This window comes from Sinocyclocheilus grahami, unplaced genomic scaffold, assembly GCF_001515645.1.
Source record: "Sinocyclocheilus grahami isolate Dianchi unplaced genomic scaffold, SAMN03320097.WGS_v1.1 scaffold216.1, whole genome shotgun sequence".
In the NCBI taxonomy this organism is placed as follows: Eukaryota; Metazoa; Chordata; class Actinopteri; order Cypriniformes; family Cyprinidae; genus Sinocyclocheilus; species Sinocyclocheilus grahami.
In genome coordinates this window covers 668,177-687,390 of record NW_015505395.1, presented here as the reverse complement: position 1 = coordinate 687,390, position 19,214 = coordinate 668,177, and the positions used below count along the sequence as shown (strand labels likewise).

The 19,214-nt window shown below is 34.3% G+C and overlaps 2 protein-coding genes across 2 annotated transcripts in view; one reads left to right on the top strand and one right to left on the bottom strand.

The window, feature by feature from the left end:
• Positions 1 to 2,541, bottom strand: part of LOC107596269 (acetyl-coenzyme A synthetase, cytoplasmic-like) — a 16,787-nt gene extending 14,246 nt beyond the window's left edge. Inside the window, exons 1-2 of the mRNA XM_016286965.1 lie at positions 2,117 to 2,541; positions 1,835 to 2,030 (exon numbers count right to left, since the gene is read on the bottom strand). Coding sequence (XP_016142451.1) covers positions 1,835 to 2,030; positions 2,117 to 2,273 — 353 coding nt within the window. The 5' untranslated portion in view covers positions 2,274 to 2,541. The remainder of the gene's footprint in view (positions 1 to 1,834; positions 2,031 to 2,116) is intronic.
• Positions 2,542 to 3,287: 746 nt separating this feature from the next.
• Positions 3,288 to 16,282, top strand: LOC107596229 (NADH dehydrogenase [ubiquinone] flavoprotein 2, mitochondrial-like). The gene is made up of 8 exons (XM_016286909.1): positions 3,288 to 3,436; positions 4,341 to 4,403; positions 7,660 to 7,722; positions 7,897 to 8,013; positions 9,156 to 9,324; positions 10,779 to 10,888; positions 12,850 to 12,926; positions 16,093 to 16,282. The coding sequence occupies exons 1-8, from the start codon at positions 3,395 to 3,397 to the stop codon at positions 16,184 to 16,186; spliced, it is 735 nt and encodes a 244-aa protein (XP_016142395.1). The 5' UTR covers positions 3,288 to 3,394; the 3' UTR covers positions 16,187 to 16,282.
• The last annotated feature ends 2,932 nt before the right edge of the window (positions 16,283 to 19,214 follow it).

The window sequence follows — 19,214 nt, the reverse complement described above, 5'->3', positions numbered from 1 at the left end:
ATAATAATAATAATATATAATCATACATATATTTATATGATATGTGACCCTGGAGCACAAAAGCAGTGTTAAGTCGCTGGGGTATATTTGTAGCAATAGCCAAAAATACATTGTTTGCGTCAAAATTATTGATTTTTCTTTTATGCCAAAAATCATTCGGATATTAAGTAAAGATCATGTTCCATGAAGATATTTTGTAAATTTCCTACTGTAAATATATCAAAACTTAATTTTTGATTAGTAATATGCATTGCTAAGAACTTAATTTGGACAACTTTAAAGGCGATTTAAAAAAAATAAAGTTTTTGCACCCTCAGATTCCAGATTTTCAAATAGTTGTATATCGGCCAAATATTGTCCGATCCTAACAAACATACAGCAATGGAAAGCTTAATTATTCAGCTTTCAGCAGATGTATAAATCTCAATTTCAAAAATGTACATATTGTAACATGTGCTCTGTTCTCTGTGTTGCATTGTGTTTTTGGTTTGGCCCCGTTTGACCTAGTTCATAAAATTGTTTACATTTTTTGACTGTTACATTAATGAGAATACATTAAGAATAATGGAAATTGCACAGAAAAGAGCTAAATTGCCATGAAAACAATGATAAGAATGTTAATGCTCCTAAAAATGCGTAATATAAAAAATGCACAATATGTATAATAATATGCAAATATGTAAAATAATAAAATATGCACAATACACTTTCTTATTTCTTCACAGATTTGGGGTGAAATATGACCCACTCTGTTAAATGGCAATGTCATGCAGATGATTGATTTGACTTGAGTGGTTCTGTATATAACAGCAGTTACATGACACCCCTTGTTCCACAAGACTATTAATACTTCAGAGCATAGCTAACATGACAACAATGATTATTCTGAGTGTTGCTGAAGCATGTCACCTGCATACAGTATGACATCAAGCCAGTATTATATCACTTTGATGAATATTGGAAAGAGAGATAGAGATGTTCCTGAGAAATCAAACTGGAATTAACATTTGGATGACTTCTCATGTGTCATTCATGCAATTCTTACAGGAACCATCTTATCACAGTTTAAACAGTTTACACAGTTTATATATAAACTTTACAGTATGCAATCAAAGTGTTATGTGATAGTTGATGTCAAATGTAGGTGACATGGTTCAATAACACTCATAATAATCATTATGCCCTGCCTCGTCCGTCTAGATTAGAAGAACAGGAGCTTCTGCCAAGCCCTACAAGTAAATACTTATAAAATCATATTTTCAACATTAAAAGTACAGATTGAACCATGCACAAATGCATTAACGCAAAGCAATTCAGACTTAAGAGTAATTAGAATGAGTATTTAATTATATTAAATGATATATAATTATTTCTTATTATATTTGTAATGATAAATAATTGTATATATTTATGACCTTGTTGTAACTAAAACTGACATAAAAATACATACACACACACACACTGGTATATTATTAGTAATATTATATATATAATATTACTAGTAATATTAGTATAATATTAATATTACCATATATAATCATTTTAAACAAATAGACATAAAAACAGAACTCATACAGACGATAAAAGTGCATAACAAACTTACTAAAACGTATGATTTAACATGTATTTGAGAATGTCTCAGCATTTGTCACCTTTTTTTCATTAATTTTTTTAGCAAATTCTTTATATTTGCTACATAGGCTTTTCTTTTGCTTTGACCTTGACACAAGCAGCAGGCCTCAAATGCATCAACTATTAAATAAGATCAAGCATGCATTATATGCGGTTGTAGTTACGTGCATCATTTCAGCACAGTGAAAACATGTTAGATTACCAGTAGTAAGCCACTTTCTCTCCCAGGTTCCTCTCATGCACATTTCGGTCAAGGACGTTGTAGCAGATGTTGGTTTTTGCTCCTTCCATGAACTTGATGTAAATGTTCCCCTTGTTGACGTCAAAGTTATACTGCAGCATCGGGCCTGACGGAGGCTTCTTCCAGTAAAACTCTTGAGCAACATCAGCCCAGAACTCTGCAATGCATGTTAAATGAACATGTTTACTGCATCTTACATTAGAGTGTCCCTCTCATTTATATGCATGCAATGTTTTATGATACCTTCAGGCTCCTCTGTAGACTTTTTGTATATGGCAAGATATGCATCAAAGTCTGGCACGTGTGCATCAGTGAACAGGCCATCGGATGGATGGTAGGTCTTCTCCGGCTCCTGAGGTCCTGGAATGACCCTGTTGGTGGAGTCTGAAACAGGAGACATCCGTCAATCCGTATGTTCTGTGTCAGGATAGATGTCAGTCAGTAGATGAAGCAGTTTATTGTGGCTGTGCATGTGGTGCCCACCCTTTCATCATGCCCAGTCTGCTCAGCACCGCCTCCACCAATCAGAGCGCTCCATTCAGCACTCCTACTTTTCCATTGGCTGAGCAGCTGCTCGGCTGCTGATCCCACTGCTGAAGGAGGCACAGCATGAGTCTGACGGATGATCTGCATGTTTTCTGAAACACACACACACACACACACACACACACACACACACACAAACAAACAAACAAACAAACAAGGGTCATAATGAGAACATATAATTGATTTAATATAAGGCTAGTTGTAATGTCATGCACAAACCCTACAAGAAGACATTTTAGGGGATAATTTTTACAATTTTAATTGAAGAAATTAAAATAATAAAGACACCCATACACTTAATTTTTGACTAAAAGAAGTTATTTACTTGTGAATAAATAATAATAATAATAATAAATAAATAACTATTTGGTTAAATAAATGAAGTCTTTGTGATTTTCATGACTCATCCACCCTCTATCCTAACTCTGGATTCTCCGGCCCACTCATGGAATTGGAATTTATGCCTACGCTGGGATTTCCTGGAAAAGTAGCCAGTTTCATTGACAAAGCAAAGCTCATTTACTGAACTTTCAAAACAAAGGAATTTCTACTAGACCAAAAACTAGTAGAACATATGCACAAATACTTAATTACAAATCTAGTACCTCAATAAGTATTATATTATATTGATTCTCTGCTATTGTATTTGGAAAGCACAATTTATTTTATGTATTTTTATTTGAAATAAACCCCAAATGTTAAACAGAACAATATTTAGTTACAGTCTTGCATGACCAACCGATTTAGCATTTAAGCTCAAGTTCTACAAGTGTGCATGCTGATTGTCTGTGTTATTTTTATCATGGCATGTCAAGAACACAAAATGTGAATCTGTATTTTCGTCTGCCGCTCGGTGATCCATTACACAGACTCAGCCCTAGAGCGTCCCTTGCGTAACCAGACCCGCTCAATCGAGCTCGCGTTACTTGATGTCCGCCATTGCTTGTGTTTAGTGTGACCGAGCGCATTGAGAAGATGTTTTTCTCTTCAACTCTGCGCTCTGCCGTGTCTAATGCGGTAGGTTTATTTTATATGTGTTATAATCGGAGTATTCATGAGGTGGCTGAAGGAATTGCATATGAATTATCATTTAAAGCGGCGTTGACATCTGTGCAAGGACATGAAGCTAATGAGCTAACAGCTAATAATGAGGCCTGATTGTGTTTATATAGACACTCTTTAAAACTGATGTATTTGAATAACTTATCATACAAAAATGATATTTTTTAGAAGTTGTTTCTATTCACCCAGACAGGTTGAATAATCAGTAAATGAACATGATTCAGTAAATAAATTATATGTATGTATATATATATATATTGTGTGAGAGAGAGATATTTCTATTTTGAATAAATGCTGTTCTTTTAAACTTTTTATTAATCAAAGAATCCTGAAAAAGTATCACCGCTACCAAAAAATATTAAGCAGCAAAACTGTTTCAAAAAAAGCATTTAATTATGATTTCTGAAGATCATGTGACACTGAACACTGGAGTAATGATGCTGAAAACTCAGCTTTGCATCACAGAAATAAATTATATTTTCAATTATATGAAAATAGAAAACCATAATTTGAAATTGCAATAATATTTCACAATATTACTGTTTTTTCTGTATTTCTGATCAAATAAATGCAGCCTTGATGAGCAGAATAGACTTCTTTAAAAAACATTACAAATCTTACTGATCCCAAACTTTTGAACGGCGGTGTATACATTGCAGTGACTAATGCAGCATACGCTATAAACTGTATACCCCTAAACAGAAAGCATTATAGAGCATAAGCACTGCATACTTAGTGCACAATATATTATATTGCATATTTGGTCAGTACATACAATATACAAAAAGGAATGTATTGGTTTAACAGTTTGCATAAATAAAAATAATTCTATTCTACACTTGTTGCATTTCTTTTGCAGGCGAGGCAAGTCCGCAGTTTGCACCAGACATCAGCTCGAGCTGGAGCAGGAGGAATCTTTGTGGTGAGACTTGACTTTTCATGTTTATTGCAGCCTATTGCACTGATATGCACGAGACACTTCATTAGGGCTGCACGATTAATCGAATGCAATTGTCATGCGCATTGTTAAAAAAGCCGGTTCTGTAATCAGCAGGAAATCATCATCACGTGCTTTCAGATGGAGCAGCATTTACTACACAGAGCCGTAGTTCACTGACAAGTTACGCACAAAAATCGCTTTCTGATTCTGAAATCGAAGAAATCGTTGGCGATAATGACAACTGTTTGCATAGCTTCTCAGTGAACTACGGCTCTGTGAAGTAAATGCTGCTCCATCTGAAAGCAGGTGAAAATACCACATTTAATAACATATTTTTACTCCAAACTCAGTCAAGTGTTTGAAATAAATCCTTCTGTGAGATGATGTGGCTTCTTACACAGAATAAGGCACGCAACATATTTCATAGTATTTATGCAGTGATAAAGGCATTGCATTATAAATATACTTTATTTTAATGAAAATTATAATAATAAAAACTCAGATAAACCGTATACTGCCGTAGTCGCGTGTTTATTAGTCACGTTGAATCAACAAAAGCAGTTTCTTCTGTTTATTCAGCTGCAGCGATAGACATTTTCTGGGTTTCTTCTGCGAGGCATATTTTGGAGTTTCAGCGTGAGAGCGCCCTCTGGCCTTTGGATGGAGATTTACTGCTGATCACAGAACCGTGCTTCACTGAAAGATACGCATGACAATCGCAGCTTCTGTCCAATCGCGATCTCGATTCCATTTTGATTTATCGTGCAGCCCTACACTTCATATTCAGCAATATTATCAGCGTGACGGCACTAATGAGAACAAAACTGAGCTGAATAATTACACTGTTGTTTTCTGTAGAGCTGTTTTATAGCTGAGTTTGTTTCATAATTGGCAAACTCTGCAGCGTTTACACTTGACTTGAGCTGAATTAATACACTATTGACTTTTTATAGTAGGATTAAGCTTGTTTCATAAACTTTACGGAGTTATTGAACTGAAATTAATCAACACTGAACTGATTTGAGTTGATAATGACACTGTTGTATTTTCAGAGCTGCTTTACACCTGAAATAGTTTTTGTTTTATAATTGAAGAACTTTGCGACAATAATACTGTGATGCTGCTGTAAACATCTGCGTTGTATAAAGAGTAGGGCTGGGTTTTGACACAAATTTCACGATTCAATTCTCATTCACAAGCTTGAGATTCGATTCAATATCGATTATTTTGGATATGTATCAGGTAGGCTACAGTACATGCCAAATTTTCTCAAGGAAAAAAAAAAATCTCTCAACTAATGCTGTAAAATATAGTTGGTCAGTTGGTACTACATTACTATAATATTGAAGGTTAAAATTAATGAAGTTTTTACAATAATAAAGTTACAGTTACATAATATTTCTACTTCAATTCGTTTTTTTAAAATATAAACATTTAAATGGTGGCTGTCATAAAAACTTGTTGGATTTATTCAAACATAAATATAAACTTTAAAAATTATAATGAATATGTTATATGGTGCATATATTAAGCAAAATACCCCTCTCAACAGTTTATTTTTATATCTGACTAATGAGTTTATGGTCACCGAATATGTTTTTCTGAGGTAAATGTGACGTTACGTGACATTGTTTACAAGCCGTTATATTGACGTCTTTGCGCGGCTGAAACACTGATTGAGCGATTATTTGAGACGGGATACGGATTGTAAAGTTGTACTCTTTATTTTAACTTGCCTTCGGATGTTTAGTCATGTTTATTTTGTGCTGAAACTGGTATTAATGTGGAGGAGATGATCAGTTTACGTGCGCTACACGCTGCTGCGTGCCTGTTGAACTGAGGCACTACAGCGATCTGTCACTCCACATTAAACAGCGCCAAAACGGCATTTATTGTTTGAATACTGCAATACAATGGACAGAATTTGAAATCTGAGACTTTTTCATATTAAAAGTACCAAAGCACAATGCTTATCGCGATATATTGGATGGGAAGTACCCTTCAATATTCCATCCATTAACTGAAAACAGGCTAGACTAATCAATTCTTGGGATTTAAAGCAGCACTATGTAACTTTTGGCACTCTAGCGGTTAATAAGCAGAACTGCACACATCCCGCATAAGAACATTCCAACCGGAGCTACTTCTCTAAGTTTATGTCTCTGGCGATTCACGCAGGTATGTGTTCCTCCGCAGCGGTGACGACCCACCAGCCTACAATAGTCCAAATATAAGTACTTATTATAAGTGTACCATAGTGATTCGGAATAAGACAAAAACGCGGTTTGGAAAATGAATTCATGATGTACTCGCTCATTATATACAGTGGGTACGGAAAGTATTCAGACCCCCTTAAATTTTTCACTCTTTGTTATATTGCAGCCATTTGCTAAAATCATTTAAGTTATTTTTTTTTCCTCATTAATGTACACACAGCACCCCATATTGACAGAAAAACACAGAATTGTTGACATTTTTGCAGATTTATTAAAAAAGAAAAACTGAAATATCACATTAAGCCGGGGCTTCCCCTCACGCTAGGCCGCTGTGTTTTTCATTGTGAAGGCGAAACTGCTTTGTTTGGTCTTCCAAAAGAAGACACGACTACAAAACAGTGGTTAAGTTGTATTTACAACACCTTTCCAGAACAGTTTAACCCAAATGTGTCCAGATGTGTGCAGCACATTTTATGGAGGACTGTTTACTGATCCTGGGAGAGTAACGTTAGACTAAAATGCCGGCAGTTCCAACAAATGCCTCGTTTGTAATGGGTTTTATTGGTTTTGTCTCGTCGCTCCAGCCGGGACAAGGCATCAACAGTATGGTGAAGGGCGTAATATTTCCGTCACACGCTTGAGGTATTCGGCCAATCACAACGCACCTCGCTTTTTCAGACCGATGAGCTTTGTAAAAATCGACGCGTTTCAGAAAGGTGGGGCATAGAGGAGAAACAATAATGTACAGTATGTGGAAAATAATGTGTTTTTTAACTTTAAACCACATAAACACATTTCATTTCACCAAATAATGTTCTTTTTAGCAGCATCATATGACCCCTTTAAGAATCGATATCGTTCCGTAAAAATGAGAATCGATTAATATCGAGACATCAATATTTTTTACCCAGCCCTAATAAAGAGCACATTTGCACCCTAAACCAGAAGGACACATTATTATAAGCTCATATTTTTGTAACATTTTTCGATGTTGATGTGTTGGTCTGTTTTCATTATTCCAGCACAGAGACACACCAGCCAACAACCCAGAGACTCCATTTGAATTTACCCCAGAAAATATGAAGGTGAGGGAAATCCTATTAGCCTATTATTTTAATTTTTGATATCATAAGAATTTTTGCTGTTATTGTACTATTTTACGTCTGTATTCCACAGGTAAGATCAAATATGTCTGGCTGTGGTCAGATATGTTGAATAAAGATTATAGCTGTGTGTTTGTTATTTACGGTCTGAAACAGAGAGTCGATGCCATCATTAATAATTACCCAGAGGGGCACAAGGCGGCCGCCACTATTCCTGTGCTGGATTTGGCTCAGAGGCAGCATGGATGGCTTCCTATTTCAGCAATGAACAAGGTGAGAGGCTCCTGAGACATGCACATGCAGTGATTTTAAATGATTTAATAGTGTATATACATTTATTTGAGTTATTCCATTAGCTACGAGCAGTATTATTTTAATGTCATTGATATACTGTTGCAGTTTTTGTATTTTCACTTATATTTTTAAAGTTTTAGTAATTTTATTGTTTTTATTAGTTTTTTTTCTGTTTCGTTTAGTTCATTTTAAATGTCTGTATAGATTTTATTACATTTATTCATTAGTTTTAGTTCTTTTGGTTTTAGCAAAATGAATATTAGAAATGTTTTTATTTTTTAAGTTTGAAATACTTTATTTCAGGTAATGTTTATTTTATTTCAAGTAATGTATTTCAAGTTTGTTTATTTTTATTTTTTTTTACTGTATTAACCCTGAGTTTTATCCAGTAATTACAAATTAATTGACTAAGTCATTAAAATGTATTGGTCAAAAATTGTGTGGAACCCTGTTAATAATCATACAGTTAAAATGTGGAAAAATCTATAAAACTGACATGCAAATTTTAATTTTAATTGATACTATCTGTTTTTATTTCATAAAATGTTTTTGATTTTGTGAAGCATTTTGTTTTGTATTGATGTGTGGCAAAATGTCTTGGTTAAATGCATCACAGTTTCATGTGCAGTTAAACTGCATCTTATTTTGTGCACAGCGGTATGTTTATTTAAGTCACCAGACTTCATGAAACACATGACATTCATAATACATGCATTTCCATACTGTAAAGTATTAAACCTACTATAGACATCCAACATTTTACAGTCCAGATCATTTGGAAGTTTCATTCACAAATATTGCTCAGCCATCTTAATCCACCATGTAATTTCTGGATATTTTGTAGATTAAGTATGAAACAAACCCTTGATTACCATGATTTTATTGTTTATTCAAACAGAAGCTTGTACAAAGTATTAGCCATTCGTCCAGAGGTGCAAAATATAATTAATATTATATACAAAAATACATTAAATATTTGGAATATATATATATATATATATTTAATTTGCTCAATTTTGACGGTGAATGTCCTGTTATATTCATTTATTTTTGATTGAAAGCTATGGTCCTAAAAGCATCCCCCTAACAGTGTCTGATGTGATTTCTGATTTCTCCTGCAGGTGGCAGAGATCCTGGGCGTTGCTCCAATGAGGGTTTATGAAGTAGCCACTTTCTACACCATGTTCCTCCGTGAGCCGGTGGGAAAGTACCACGTCCAGATCTGCACCACTACGCCCTGCATGCTCTGCGACTCCGACAGCATCCTGGAGGCCATCCAGAACAAACTGGGTGAGCGAGAACCGTTTCCAGCTCTCCACAGGGACTCCACACAGACATCTCGACTCGCACGTCACCAATAAACACACTCGCTATATAAACAAGCTAAAGCCAGGCTGCTAAAAAATGGCCAGAAATGTGAATATTTGAAGATGCTGGGATAATACACTTAGGGATTGTATTAATCTTTTTTTTTAGAACTAATTTTAGAAGTAGAAACAAAATCAGAAGCTATTAAGATTGAAAGGCAGTGTTATCATTTACTCACCCTCATGTTATTCCAAGTCATGACTTATGACTTATTATAAGTTGTTTTTTTTCATAGCAAAATATTCTTTCAATTATCTTCTTTAGTGTTCCATATGGTGTTATTTTAGTATCATTGATATACTATTATAATTAATGTTTCTTCAAACTCGAAATTATGAAAATGAGAAATTATGCCTTGTCAACTAGTTGAAATAATAATAATAAAATTTGATGTAATAAAAATATAAAATAATTATATATACATGATGATAATTTTTTTTGTTTTAATTTATTAAAGTCCATTTTTTAGTAATGACTATACATTTAATTGTTAGCCCAAAAAATTCTCACATCAAAGATACACCACGTTAATATTGTAAATTGGATTTCATTTTTATATTTTCTGTTTTCACTTTAATTTGAGATGTTATCATTTTGTTGTGCATTTTTATTATTATTTTGTTTTAACCCTTTAGCTGTCACTCACATTTTTGAACATAGACGTGAAAGTGCACGATCCAAACTTAAATTTGTATAATTCATGAACGAAAACATTTTGTAACATGATATTGATGAACCATTTTCATGGTAATGCAATGTTTGATTTTAAAATGGGTTTCAAAGGATGAATTTTGAGATTTAAAGTTTTCAATTGATATATAATTTCTGATGATTTCTAAAGTGTGATCGAGAAAAAGGCAACAAAGAAGGTTGCTTTTTTGACAAAGGTCAGAACTCCTGTTATGATGTAGATTTTTGAGGTGCACTCTCGTCATAAATTAATCTATTACTTTTCCTACATCATGTTTTACAAAAACATTGGTAAAATATCTATTTAGGAGTCTTAGACCTTTCCAACGATATATAGTTTGTCATGATTAGATTAGGATTTAATTGTAATATAGTGAAGTAAACTTAGGCGTCCCACAGAGGGGACGGGTGACAGTTAAAGGGTTAAATGTCTATATAGTATTTACTCATCTTTTAGTTTTCATCTTAGTTTCTTCATACTAAAAATTATGAGAAATTATGCCTTGGCAGCTGAAATGATATACAAGTAATATAATAGAAAATTTGATGTAATACATTTTTTAAAATAATTTAATAATATACACATCATACTGTTCAAGTTTTTTGTATTTTCATTTATTTAATGTTTATTGTAAGTAATGACTACGCGTTTAATTTTCTAACCCAAAAACGATCTCTTCTTTCAGGGATCAAAGTTGGTGAGACCACGGCAGATAAATTATTCACGCTAACAGAAGTCGAATGTCTCGGGGCTTGTGTGAACGCACCAATGGTCCAAATCAACGATAACTATTATGTGAGTATGATCACAAAGCTTGTTGTGAATGTGTGTTGATGAGAGGGAGCTAGTTGTGATCTCACCTCTAGGGGAGGCAGTTGCTCTGTTATGAAGTCGAGATGAACAGTGTTTGTACCTGTGGTGAGAGTGGCCTGTTATTGAGTCTTAACAAGGGTAAAGGGCAGAAGAATGGACGTGGTCATATGTGCTTTAAAGAGGTAAAAAGAAATCATTATCTTCTGATTGGCTGATAATCGACCAGACAGTCTAGATGATTGGAGAACGTACAAATAAAAGAACTTTGCATACTATAAGTGTACAAATAATAGTGCTACTACTACTAATTATTATTATTACTATACATCATCAATTAATAATATTGATAGTGTTGAGTGTATTAATAATGTTTTTTGGTGTACTGTAATTTATTTTAATAGTCAAAGAGCAAAAACAGAATGCAGAAGATAAAAGAACTAAATATACTAGTATAAATCACAATACGGATTATTATTACTATTATTATTAACCACCATGAAATATTAATATAATATTCATAATGCATGTTTTTGTTGAATTCTAATATTTAATTGTCGAATTTGTCAAAAAACGTATGCAGACACAACAAAAGAACTAAATATACTAGTATAAATCACAATACGGATTATTACTACTATTATTATTAACCACCATGAAATATTAATATAATATTCATAATGCATGTTTTTGTTGTATTCTAATATTTAATTGTCGAATTTGTCAAAAAACGTATGCAGACACAACAAAAGAACTAAATATAATCATACAATTAAAAAATGATTATTATAAAACATCATCTAAAAATAATGTGCATATTGTTTTTTGTTGTATTGTAATTTATTTTAATTGTCAAAACGCAAAGAAAGAGTGCATAATGTACAAACAAAAGAGCTTTGCATCAATATAATTGTATAAATAATGGTACTAATTATTATTATTATTACTATTATTATACACCAGCCAAAAATATAATATTGATAGTGCATTGTTGTGTTATTCTAATTTGTTTTAGTCAAATTTGTCAAAAGAATGCAGACATATAAAAAAGAACTACATATTGTATTTGTACAAATAATAATAATACTAATAACTATTATAATACACAATCCAATCCATTAATATTGATATATAGTTTTTTTTGTGTGTATTTTTCTTCATTTTTTGTCCAAAAAAATATTCTAGCTTGAGGAAAGATTGCCTATATAACCCGCCTCGTGTTTAAATCAAGATTAATTTACTAATTAGATCTCACTCCTTATCGGTGGTGAATATTCCTTGGGTTGTGCACGTTTCAGTTTGAGCTTGTTTGTGTTCAGCGAAGCCCTGTATGCCCCTCCGGGGTAATGATGCAGTTAGCCGTGGCCTCTCACAGTTACATAGAAACTCGTCAGCCCTGCGTGATTCACCCGCCTGAAATGGGTCAGCGGGTCTCGTTCCGACAGCTAATCATCCACTAGGGCTGAGGTGAGGTCTTCCTTAAATGCATTCTTCTGGAGGAAGCTCGAGGAACCTAGAGATCACATCTACATGACCCTACTGCTTCCAGATAATGAGATCGCTACGGTCTGGCTCGAGATCACTCGTGTTCACCAATTATGTGCATTTAGTGTAACTAACATGTTCAGAAACTCAGTCACAGAAGGTCTGACGGGCAACAGAACATCTCTAGTGGTTAAATCTCACAAAACCTGTTCACAAGTCATTATATTTTGTTTAAAGATATTTAAACCCCTTGTAGGAACATCTCGGCAAATCTAAAGGCTTTATTTTCTACATGCGAAATATAATTTATGTCTTTGATTTAGGTGAAATGTGACCTAGACGTGTGTTCACTGACTTCACGAGCTTATTTAATCTCTAGATCATAGAATAAGGTATAATCATTGAATTCTCAATTAATCAGTGTTTCCTGTGTTCTTCCTTCTCTTTGGTTTGGTTTGTAGGAGGATCTTAAACCATCAGACATTGAGCAGATTATTGATGAGCTGAAGGCAGACAGAGTTCCTCCTCCTGGACCCAGGTACATAAATCTCCCTTCTTTCAATCTCACTTGATATATCGTGATAAAAAAGAATCCACCTCACAGTGATTTTAAAGTGGCCATTGCATTTCCTAAAGACCGTGTCATCAGATTCCTTCCTTTTCTCACAAATTGCAAATGTGAGTTTATAGCATCTATGATTTAAATTTTAGATGCAAATTCATGGAAGTTCAACAGTGAAGTGATTCATAATTTGATTTGTTGGTGTCATCACTCAAAAATGAAGTCTCTGCATGGTATTTTCATGTATTAAAATGTGTGATAAATTGATGTTATGCAATGCTTTGTTATATTAGTGATGGTGCATATAAATTAAGTTATTAAATATAATTCTTCAAGTGTTTTGTTTAGAGAAAAACAATGTAGAAAACATGCAATCTAGATTTTTATTGCATTTTACTTATTACATTAAATAAATTGAGTCTTAATTGGCTGATCGGTTAAAATGATTCCTCTGAATATTATAATTATATTTCAGAGTGAATACATAAATATTAAGCTCGAATTCTCTTCTGCTCACCACGACTATTTATTTGATCAAAAATACAGTAAAAACAGTAATATTGTGAAATAATTTTACAATTTAAAATAACTGTTTTCTATATGAATATATTGTAAAATGTAATTTATTCCTGTGATCAAAGCTGCATTTTCAGCATCATTACTCCAGACTTCTTCAGAAATCATTCTAATATGCTGATTTGCTGCTCAGTTATTTTTGGTGCTCAATGAACAGCATTTATTTGAAATAGAAATATTTTGTAACATTAGAAATGCCTTTACTGTCACTTTTGATCAATTTAATGCATCTTTGCTTAAAGTATTGCTATTATATATATATTTTTAAATATAAAGGTATTGTTTTGCTATGCTTAGTCTTATTACTTAGTAATGATGTATCCTATAATGTCAGACCATCTTTCATATTCATTCCATTTATCTTTGAAGACTTTAAAGAGCAGCAGGGGGAATTGTATGTGAAAGCAACTCACATTCTTTGGTTATATATTTAGATCTTTTTCAGAAATTGTGCCAAGCCAACTGATTTGATTATCTGGTTCTGAGTCAAGTATAGTTTGGTTGTGATGTCATGGGGGTGTTTGGGACATTCACAGACACAAGCTTATTAAAAAGATTGATTGTCAGATGAACGGTCAGTTGTTAGTTGTAAGAGGCCGATGGTGAGCTCAGCTTGCAGTCCTCATAGACGCCTAATGTTATCTTTAGAAGTGAAATAAATAACAAGGGGAAGGCAAATAGAGGTCTAATAAAAAAAAAAAGACTATGTGATGTGTGTGGTTAAAGGGGTCATGAACTAAATTTTTTATTATTTTATAATGTTCTCTGAGGTTCACTTTAGGGCTGTCAAAAAAAAAAATTAGAATTTCGAATATTCGTCGAATTAAAAAACGTTGCATTCGAATTTTAGGTCTGCGTCAGCCGTCAGGCAGCCTTATCAGTGGCGCACGAAATGCGCCGACAATGTAAGTGTCATTGCATTTGAATGCTTTTGTTAGCCTATTCAGTTGAACCCACTAGATGTGGCGCTGCTACGCTGTTCATTCAATATATTGCGGAAAACGAGAGCATCAGTGTGGCGAAGATGTCGTTTACGTCAAAACTGAAACCAAGCCGTTCACACATAACGCATATTTATCGCATTTTCTAGCGGGGCATCTATCATCGTTGCACTCGTGTCTCGCACAAGAGAGCGGCATGTTTAGAAAGCCATGTAAAATTAATGTAAGTTCAACTTTTAAAAAACATGTCTCAAGACTTTATGGCGGTTTTCCCCCATCCCACTGTATCTCATGTTTTTAAATGAAGAAAGTAGCCTACTCTTTGTGACTGGTTTTCGGTCTTTTGTATTAGACTATACATACATGCATTGTGCTGTTTTTTTTTCTAATTGTTTAAGCAACTTTATTAATTATATATGGTTTATAAACATTATGCACTTTTTTTCAAAGATAGTCGTGTTATTTTATTACGCTTTGAAGAAACGTGCTTAACATTTTGCTCGATGCGCCCTCTTGTGGCCTCAGGAGAGAAGCCAAAAGCTTTTTTCCCCCCTAACGAATATAATTAGAATTTTGTTCATATTTAAGTGGAAAATTCTAATTTAGTTTTTCAGTCATTTTGACAGCCCTAGTTCACTTATAATGTTATGTGATTTTACATCATCATTTAGAAGTAAAAGGCTATTTTATTATTTATTTATTATTTTTCTATCCTGTTTTTGAGCTTCTCTGCAGAACGGTCTGTTTTTATAGGAAGGGCGCATTCAAGACTCGCAAGTGAATGCCCACTGCTGTGATTGGCTAACAGTTTTGCTTATTAAAATAACAGATGGACGCTGCTGTGACATACTCTGAAATCAACGTGGGTAATTTGGGTTAAAAACCTGTAAATACTCAGTATATATCAAACGATCTGGAACAGACAATGCAATAGTGATAAAAGCACGTTTACTCACACTTCTGTGCTGCGACATTACTGCTGGATCCACTCTAGTCAGACTCAGCGCTGCGCGACTATATACAACAGAACCCATTATAATCTGTGATTCTGTCTACACTGGATGCAGCACGGATTGATCCCCGACAGTAAACTGATGTCTCGCTCTATTTCTGACATGCATTCATGATGCAACAGTGCTCGCGTCCGATCTAGAATCATAAGGAAGGCAATTCAAAGACTATTTTTCACAACTTACACTACACATGTCTTGTAATCTTGTAATGTCATCTGTATGGTTCTGTTGATGGAGTAATCCTGTATTTGTATTTCCTCTCCTCCTACTACAAGCGCTTATCAGTGGGCGGGGCTAAAAAGGCAGTGATGCAGAAGCAGGTGTTGATCATCTCCTGCGGAGGCGGTGCTTAGCCACACTATTATGTCATAACGTCATAAAGTGGCACATTTCAAAACGAGTCGTTTCTGAGCTTGGTTTCAATATAAGCTGTTTTTAGACTAATGAGAAAGTTTTGAGTTTTGAAACTTGCAGGATGTTTTTATAGTGCATTGACCTGTTATATGTCAAAAGATCATGGGAAATTTGATTTCTCAGTTCATGACCCCTTTAATGAATCATTTGTCATGCTAAGAATGTTTTAATTGATTGTAATGATCTCACTTCCATCAGGAGTGGCCGTTTTTCATGTGAACCTGCCGGAGGTTTAACCTCACTGACAGAACCTCCTCCTGGACCGGGCTTTGGTGTGAGACCTGACCTGTAAACGGACCGCCGTGATCTTGAGTCCTTGTAAACGTCAGAGATGTTGTGTATGTAAATAAAATATTATCATTAATTATACCCAGTAGACCAGTGTGATTTTTATTTATTTATTTTTTTTAATGATGACAAATGAACGTTCAGACCTGTGAAAAGGTATTGGAGCATTTTAGGGGAATACCAAACCATGCACAATAAGGGAATAGTTCACCCAAAAATGAAAATTTGCTTAAAAAGTGCTCGCCCTCAGGCCATCCAAGATGTAGATGAGTTTGCTTCTTCATCAGATTTGGAGAAATGTAGCATTGCATCACTTGCTCACCAGTGGATGCTCTGCAGTGAATGGGTGCCGTCAGAATGAGAGTCCAAACAGCTGATAAAAACATCACAATAATCCACAAGCAATCCACACCACTCCAGTCCATCAGTTAATGTCTTGAGAAGTGAAAAGCTGCGTGCCCATCAACAAATCCATCAAGACGTTTTTAACTTTAAACTGTTGCTTCTGACTAAAATATCAGTCCGTAATCCATAATAACGATTCTTCCAGTGAGAAAGTCCATCTCCTGTTGTCTCTCACATCAAAATCCAGCCACATATTTGTTTAGAGCTGTTTTGGCTTGTAAATGGTGCTTGATCTGTGCAGATTTCTCTCCTGATTCAGATGAGAACTTTTTTATTTTATTTTATTTTTTACTGGAGAAAACATTACAAATAGAGGGCATATTTTTGCTGGAAGCTGCAGTTTGAAGTTAAAATGTCTTCAGGATTAATTTGTTTCTTACAAACACGCAGCTTTTGGCTTCTCAAGACGTTAACTGATGTACTGGAGTGGTGTGGATTATTGTGATGTTTTTATCAGCTGTTTGGACTCTCATTCTGACGGCACCCATTCACTGCAGAGCATCCATTGCTTGAGCAAGTGATGCAATGCTACATTTCTCCAAATCTGATGAAGAAACAAACTCACCTACATTTTGAATGTCCTACGGGTGAGTACATTTTCAGCAAATTTTCATTTTTTGGTTTAGTATTTCTTTAAAATATTTTGTGATACAAACAAGATTCATGTTTACATGCAAACAATTTCCCGTTTTATTCCAAACAAGTAGTTTATATGCTCCACAGCTAATGAAATATTTCTGAACACAATAATCAGCATGTTCTAAGTAAACGAAGTCGAACACATTTACTGCAACAGTACTGAAAATACTGGAAATGATTTCGCCAGTTATTAAGCTGCATTTTTAGTAATTATGTACAGTAATGTCACCTCAATTCACATTCTTGTCCCTGACAGTAGCACACAGCAATATATAGCAAAACGTAGGCAGTGATACTATTACAGTGCTTTGGCCCATCTGCTTATTGATTTGTTTATTTCTTTTCATGTGTGTTAAAAAAATCTTGTTTCTAGTATTGCTTTTACAATGGATTATCTAACATCAAGAATTACTTTGGTTTGCACATATTTTCAGATTAAGAAAAAAAAAACTTATTAATATGCCAGATGTTTTATACAGATTTCTTGAAATATTGGGGTTATGGCATATTCCTCAAAATATGACCAAATTGTTATTAATTTAGGGCCTCCATCCCTAATATATTTTATACATATTATATTATACATAAGAAGAATCGCTTTATGTATCCCCCAATTGTAAGTCGCTTTGGATAAAAGTCTGCTAAATGACTAAATGTAAATGTACATATATACATATGGTTTAGTCTCCCATTACTTTGTGTTTATTTGATACAAACAATGCTTTAAAATGACACATTGTGCCATCCATACAGCATAACCTCACTGACAGTGGCAGATGCAAGACGTATAAATGAGCCTCATGCAGTTCTCCATACAGAGCCTCGCCATTCAGACAAGTCTTTCCTTACAAAACGGCAGTTAATACTACAGTAGTGTCAAATAAATATACCATAGCACATGATTGCCATAATCATATTCCATGCCATTTACAGTAGTTGGCAGAACAATATCTAGACATCAGTGTGTTTGATATGTTGCTGATATATATATATATATATATATATATATATATATATATATATTATTATTATTATTTGGCCAGTCAGGTACAGTTACTGTCCAATGACAATAATCTAAAAATGGTGAAATATTAGCCAACTAAATAGGTGTATCAGTACTCCAGGTAGTACCATGGTATTTTATTTTTACTTTTAACCAGGAAAGTCATTAGATTCCTATTCACAACCAGAAGAGAATACAACATTGAAAAAAAGATAACATCTAAGTTAACTGGTTTTATTCAAGTCAGAGCTATTCATTTACATCACCGAATCAACTTAAAAGAATTTATACCAACAAAACAATTTTATGGGTTAAATCAAGTAGAAATAGCACTTTTTCCAGTGTCTTGAATACATAAAATATTACATCACAAATCATAATCTTAACCAATGATGCATAAAAACATAAGAGTTATATAGTTTAGATCATGTTAGCTGAGCTAAGACAACAGACAAACAACATGCAGATGCCAAACACACTATCTGCATCCGACTTTTATGCTTATGCAATTGCACAATTGGTAATATCACAACAATGTATGGTACTTTGTTGTTAAGGTTCAATCCATAACCCAGTTCTACACAAGACAGTTGCAATGCCATGTCAACCACGCGTATTTCTTCATGTTATGATCACTTCTTCAGACCACAACATTTCATGCAACTGACTCTAGCTGGTCTGTGCATGTGTACGTGTCTAGCCAGCGCCCATCCCCCTAACTCACTCTCTCTCTCTCTCTCTCTCTCACACACACACACACACACACTCTCTCTCACACACACACACACACTCTCTCTCTCTCTCACACACACACATTCTCTCTCTCTCTCTCACACACACACTCTCTCTCTCTCTCTCACACACACATTCTCTCTCTCTCACACACACACACATTCTCTCTCTCTCTCTCTCACACACACACACACACACACTCTCTCTCACACACACACACACACTCTCTCTCTCTCTCTCTCACACACACACA

Bases quoted from the DNA above. Each gene is read 5' to 3' on its own strand.
- LOC107596229 (XM_016286909.1), top strand. From the start codon at position 3,395: ATGTTTTTCTCTTCAACTCTGCGCTCTGCCGTGTCTAATGCG. The intron at 7,723-7,896 runs GTGAGGGAAATC...GGTCTGAAACAG, and splicing joins TTACCCCAGAAAATATGAAG to AGAGTCGATGCCATCATTAA. The intron at 12,927-16,092 runs GTACATAAATCT...CACTTCCATCAG, and splicing joins GTTCCTCCTCCTGGACCCAG to GAGTGGCCGTTTTTCATGTG.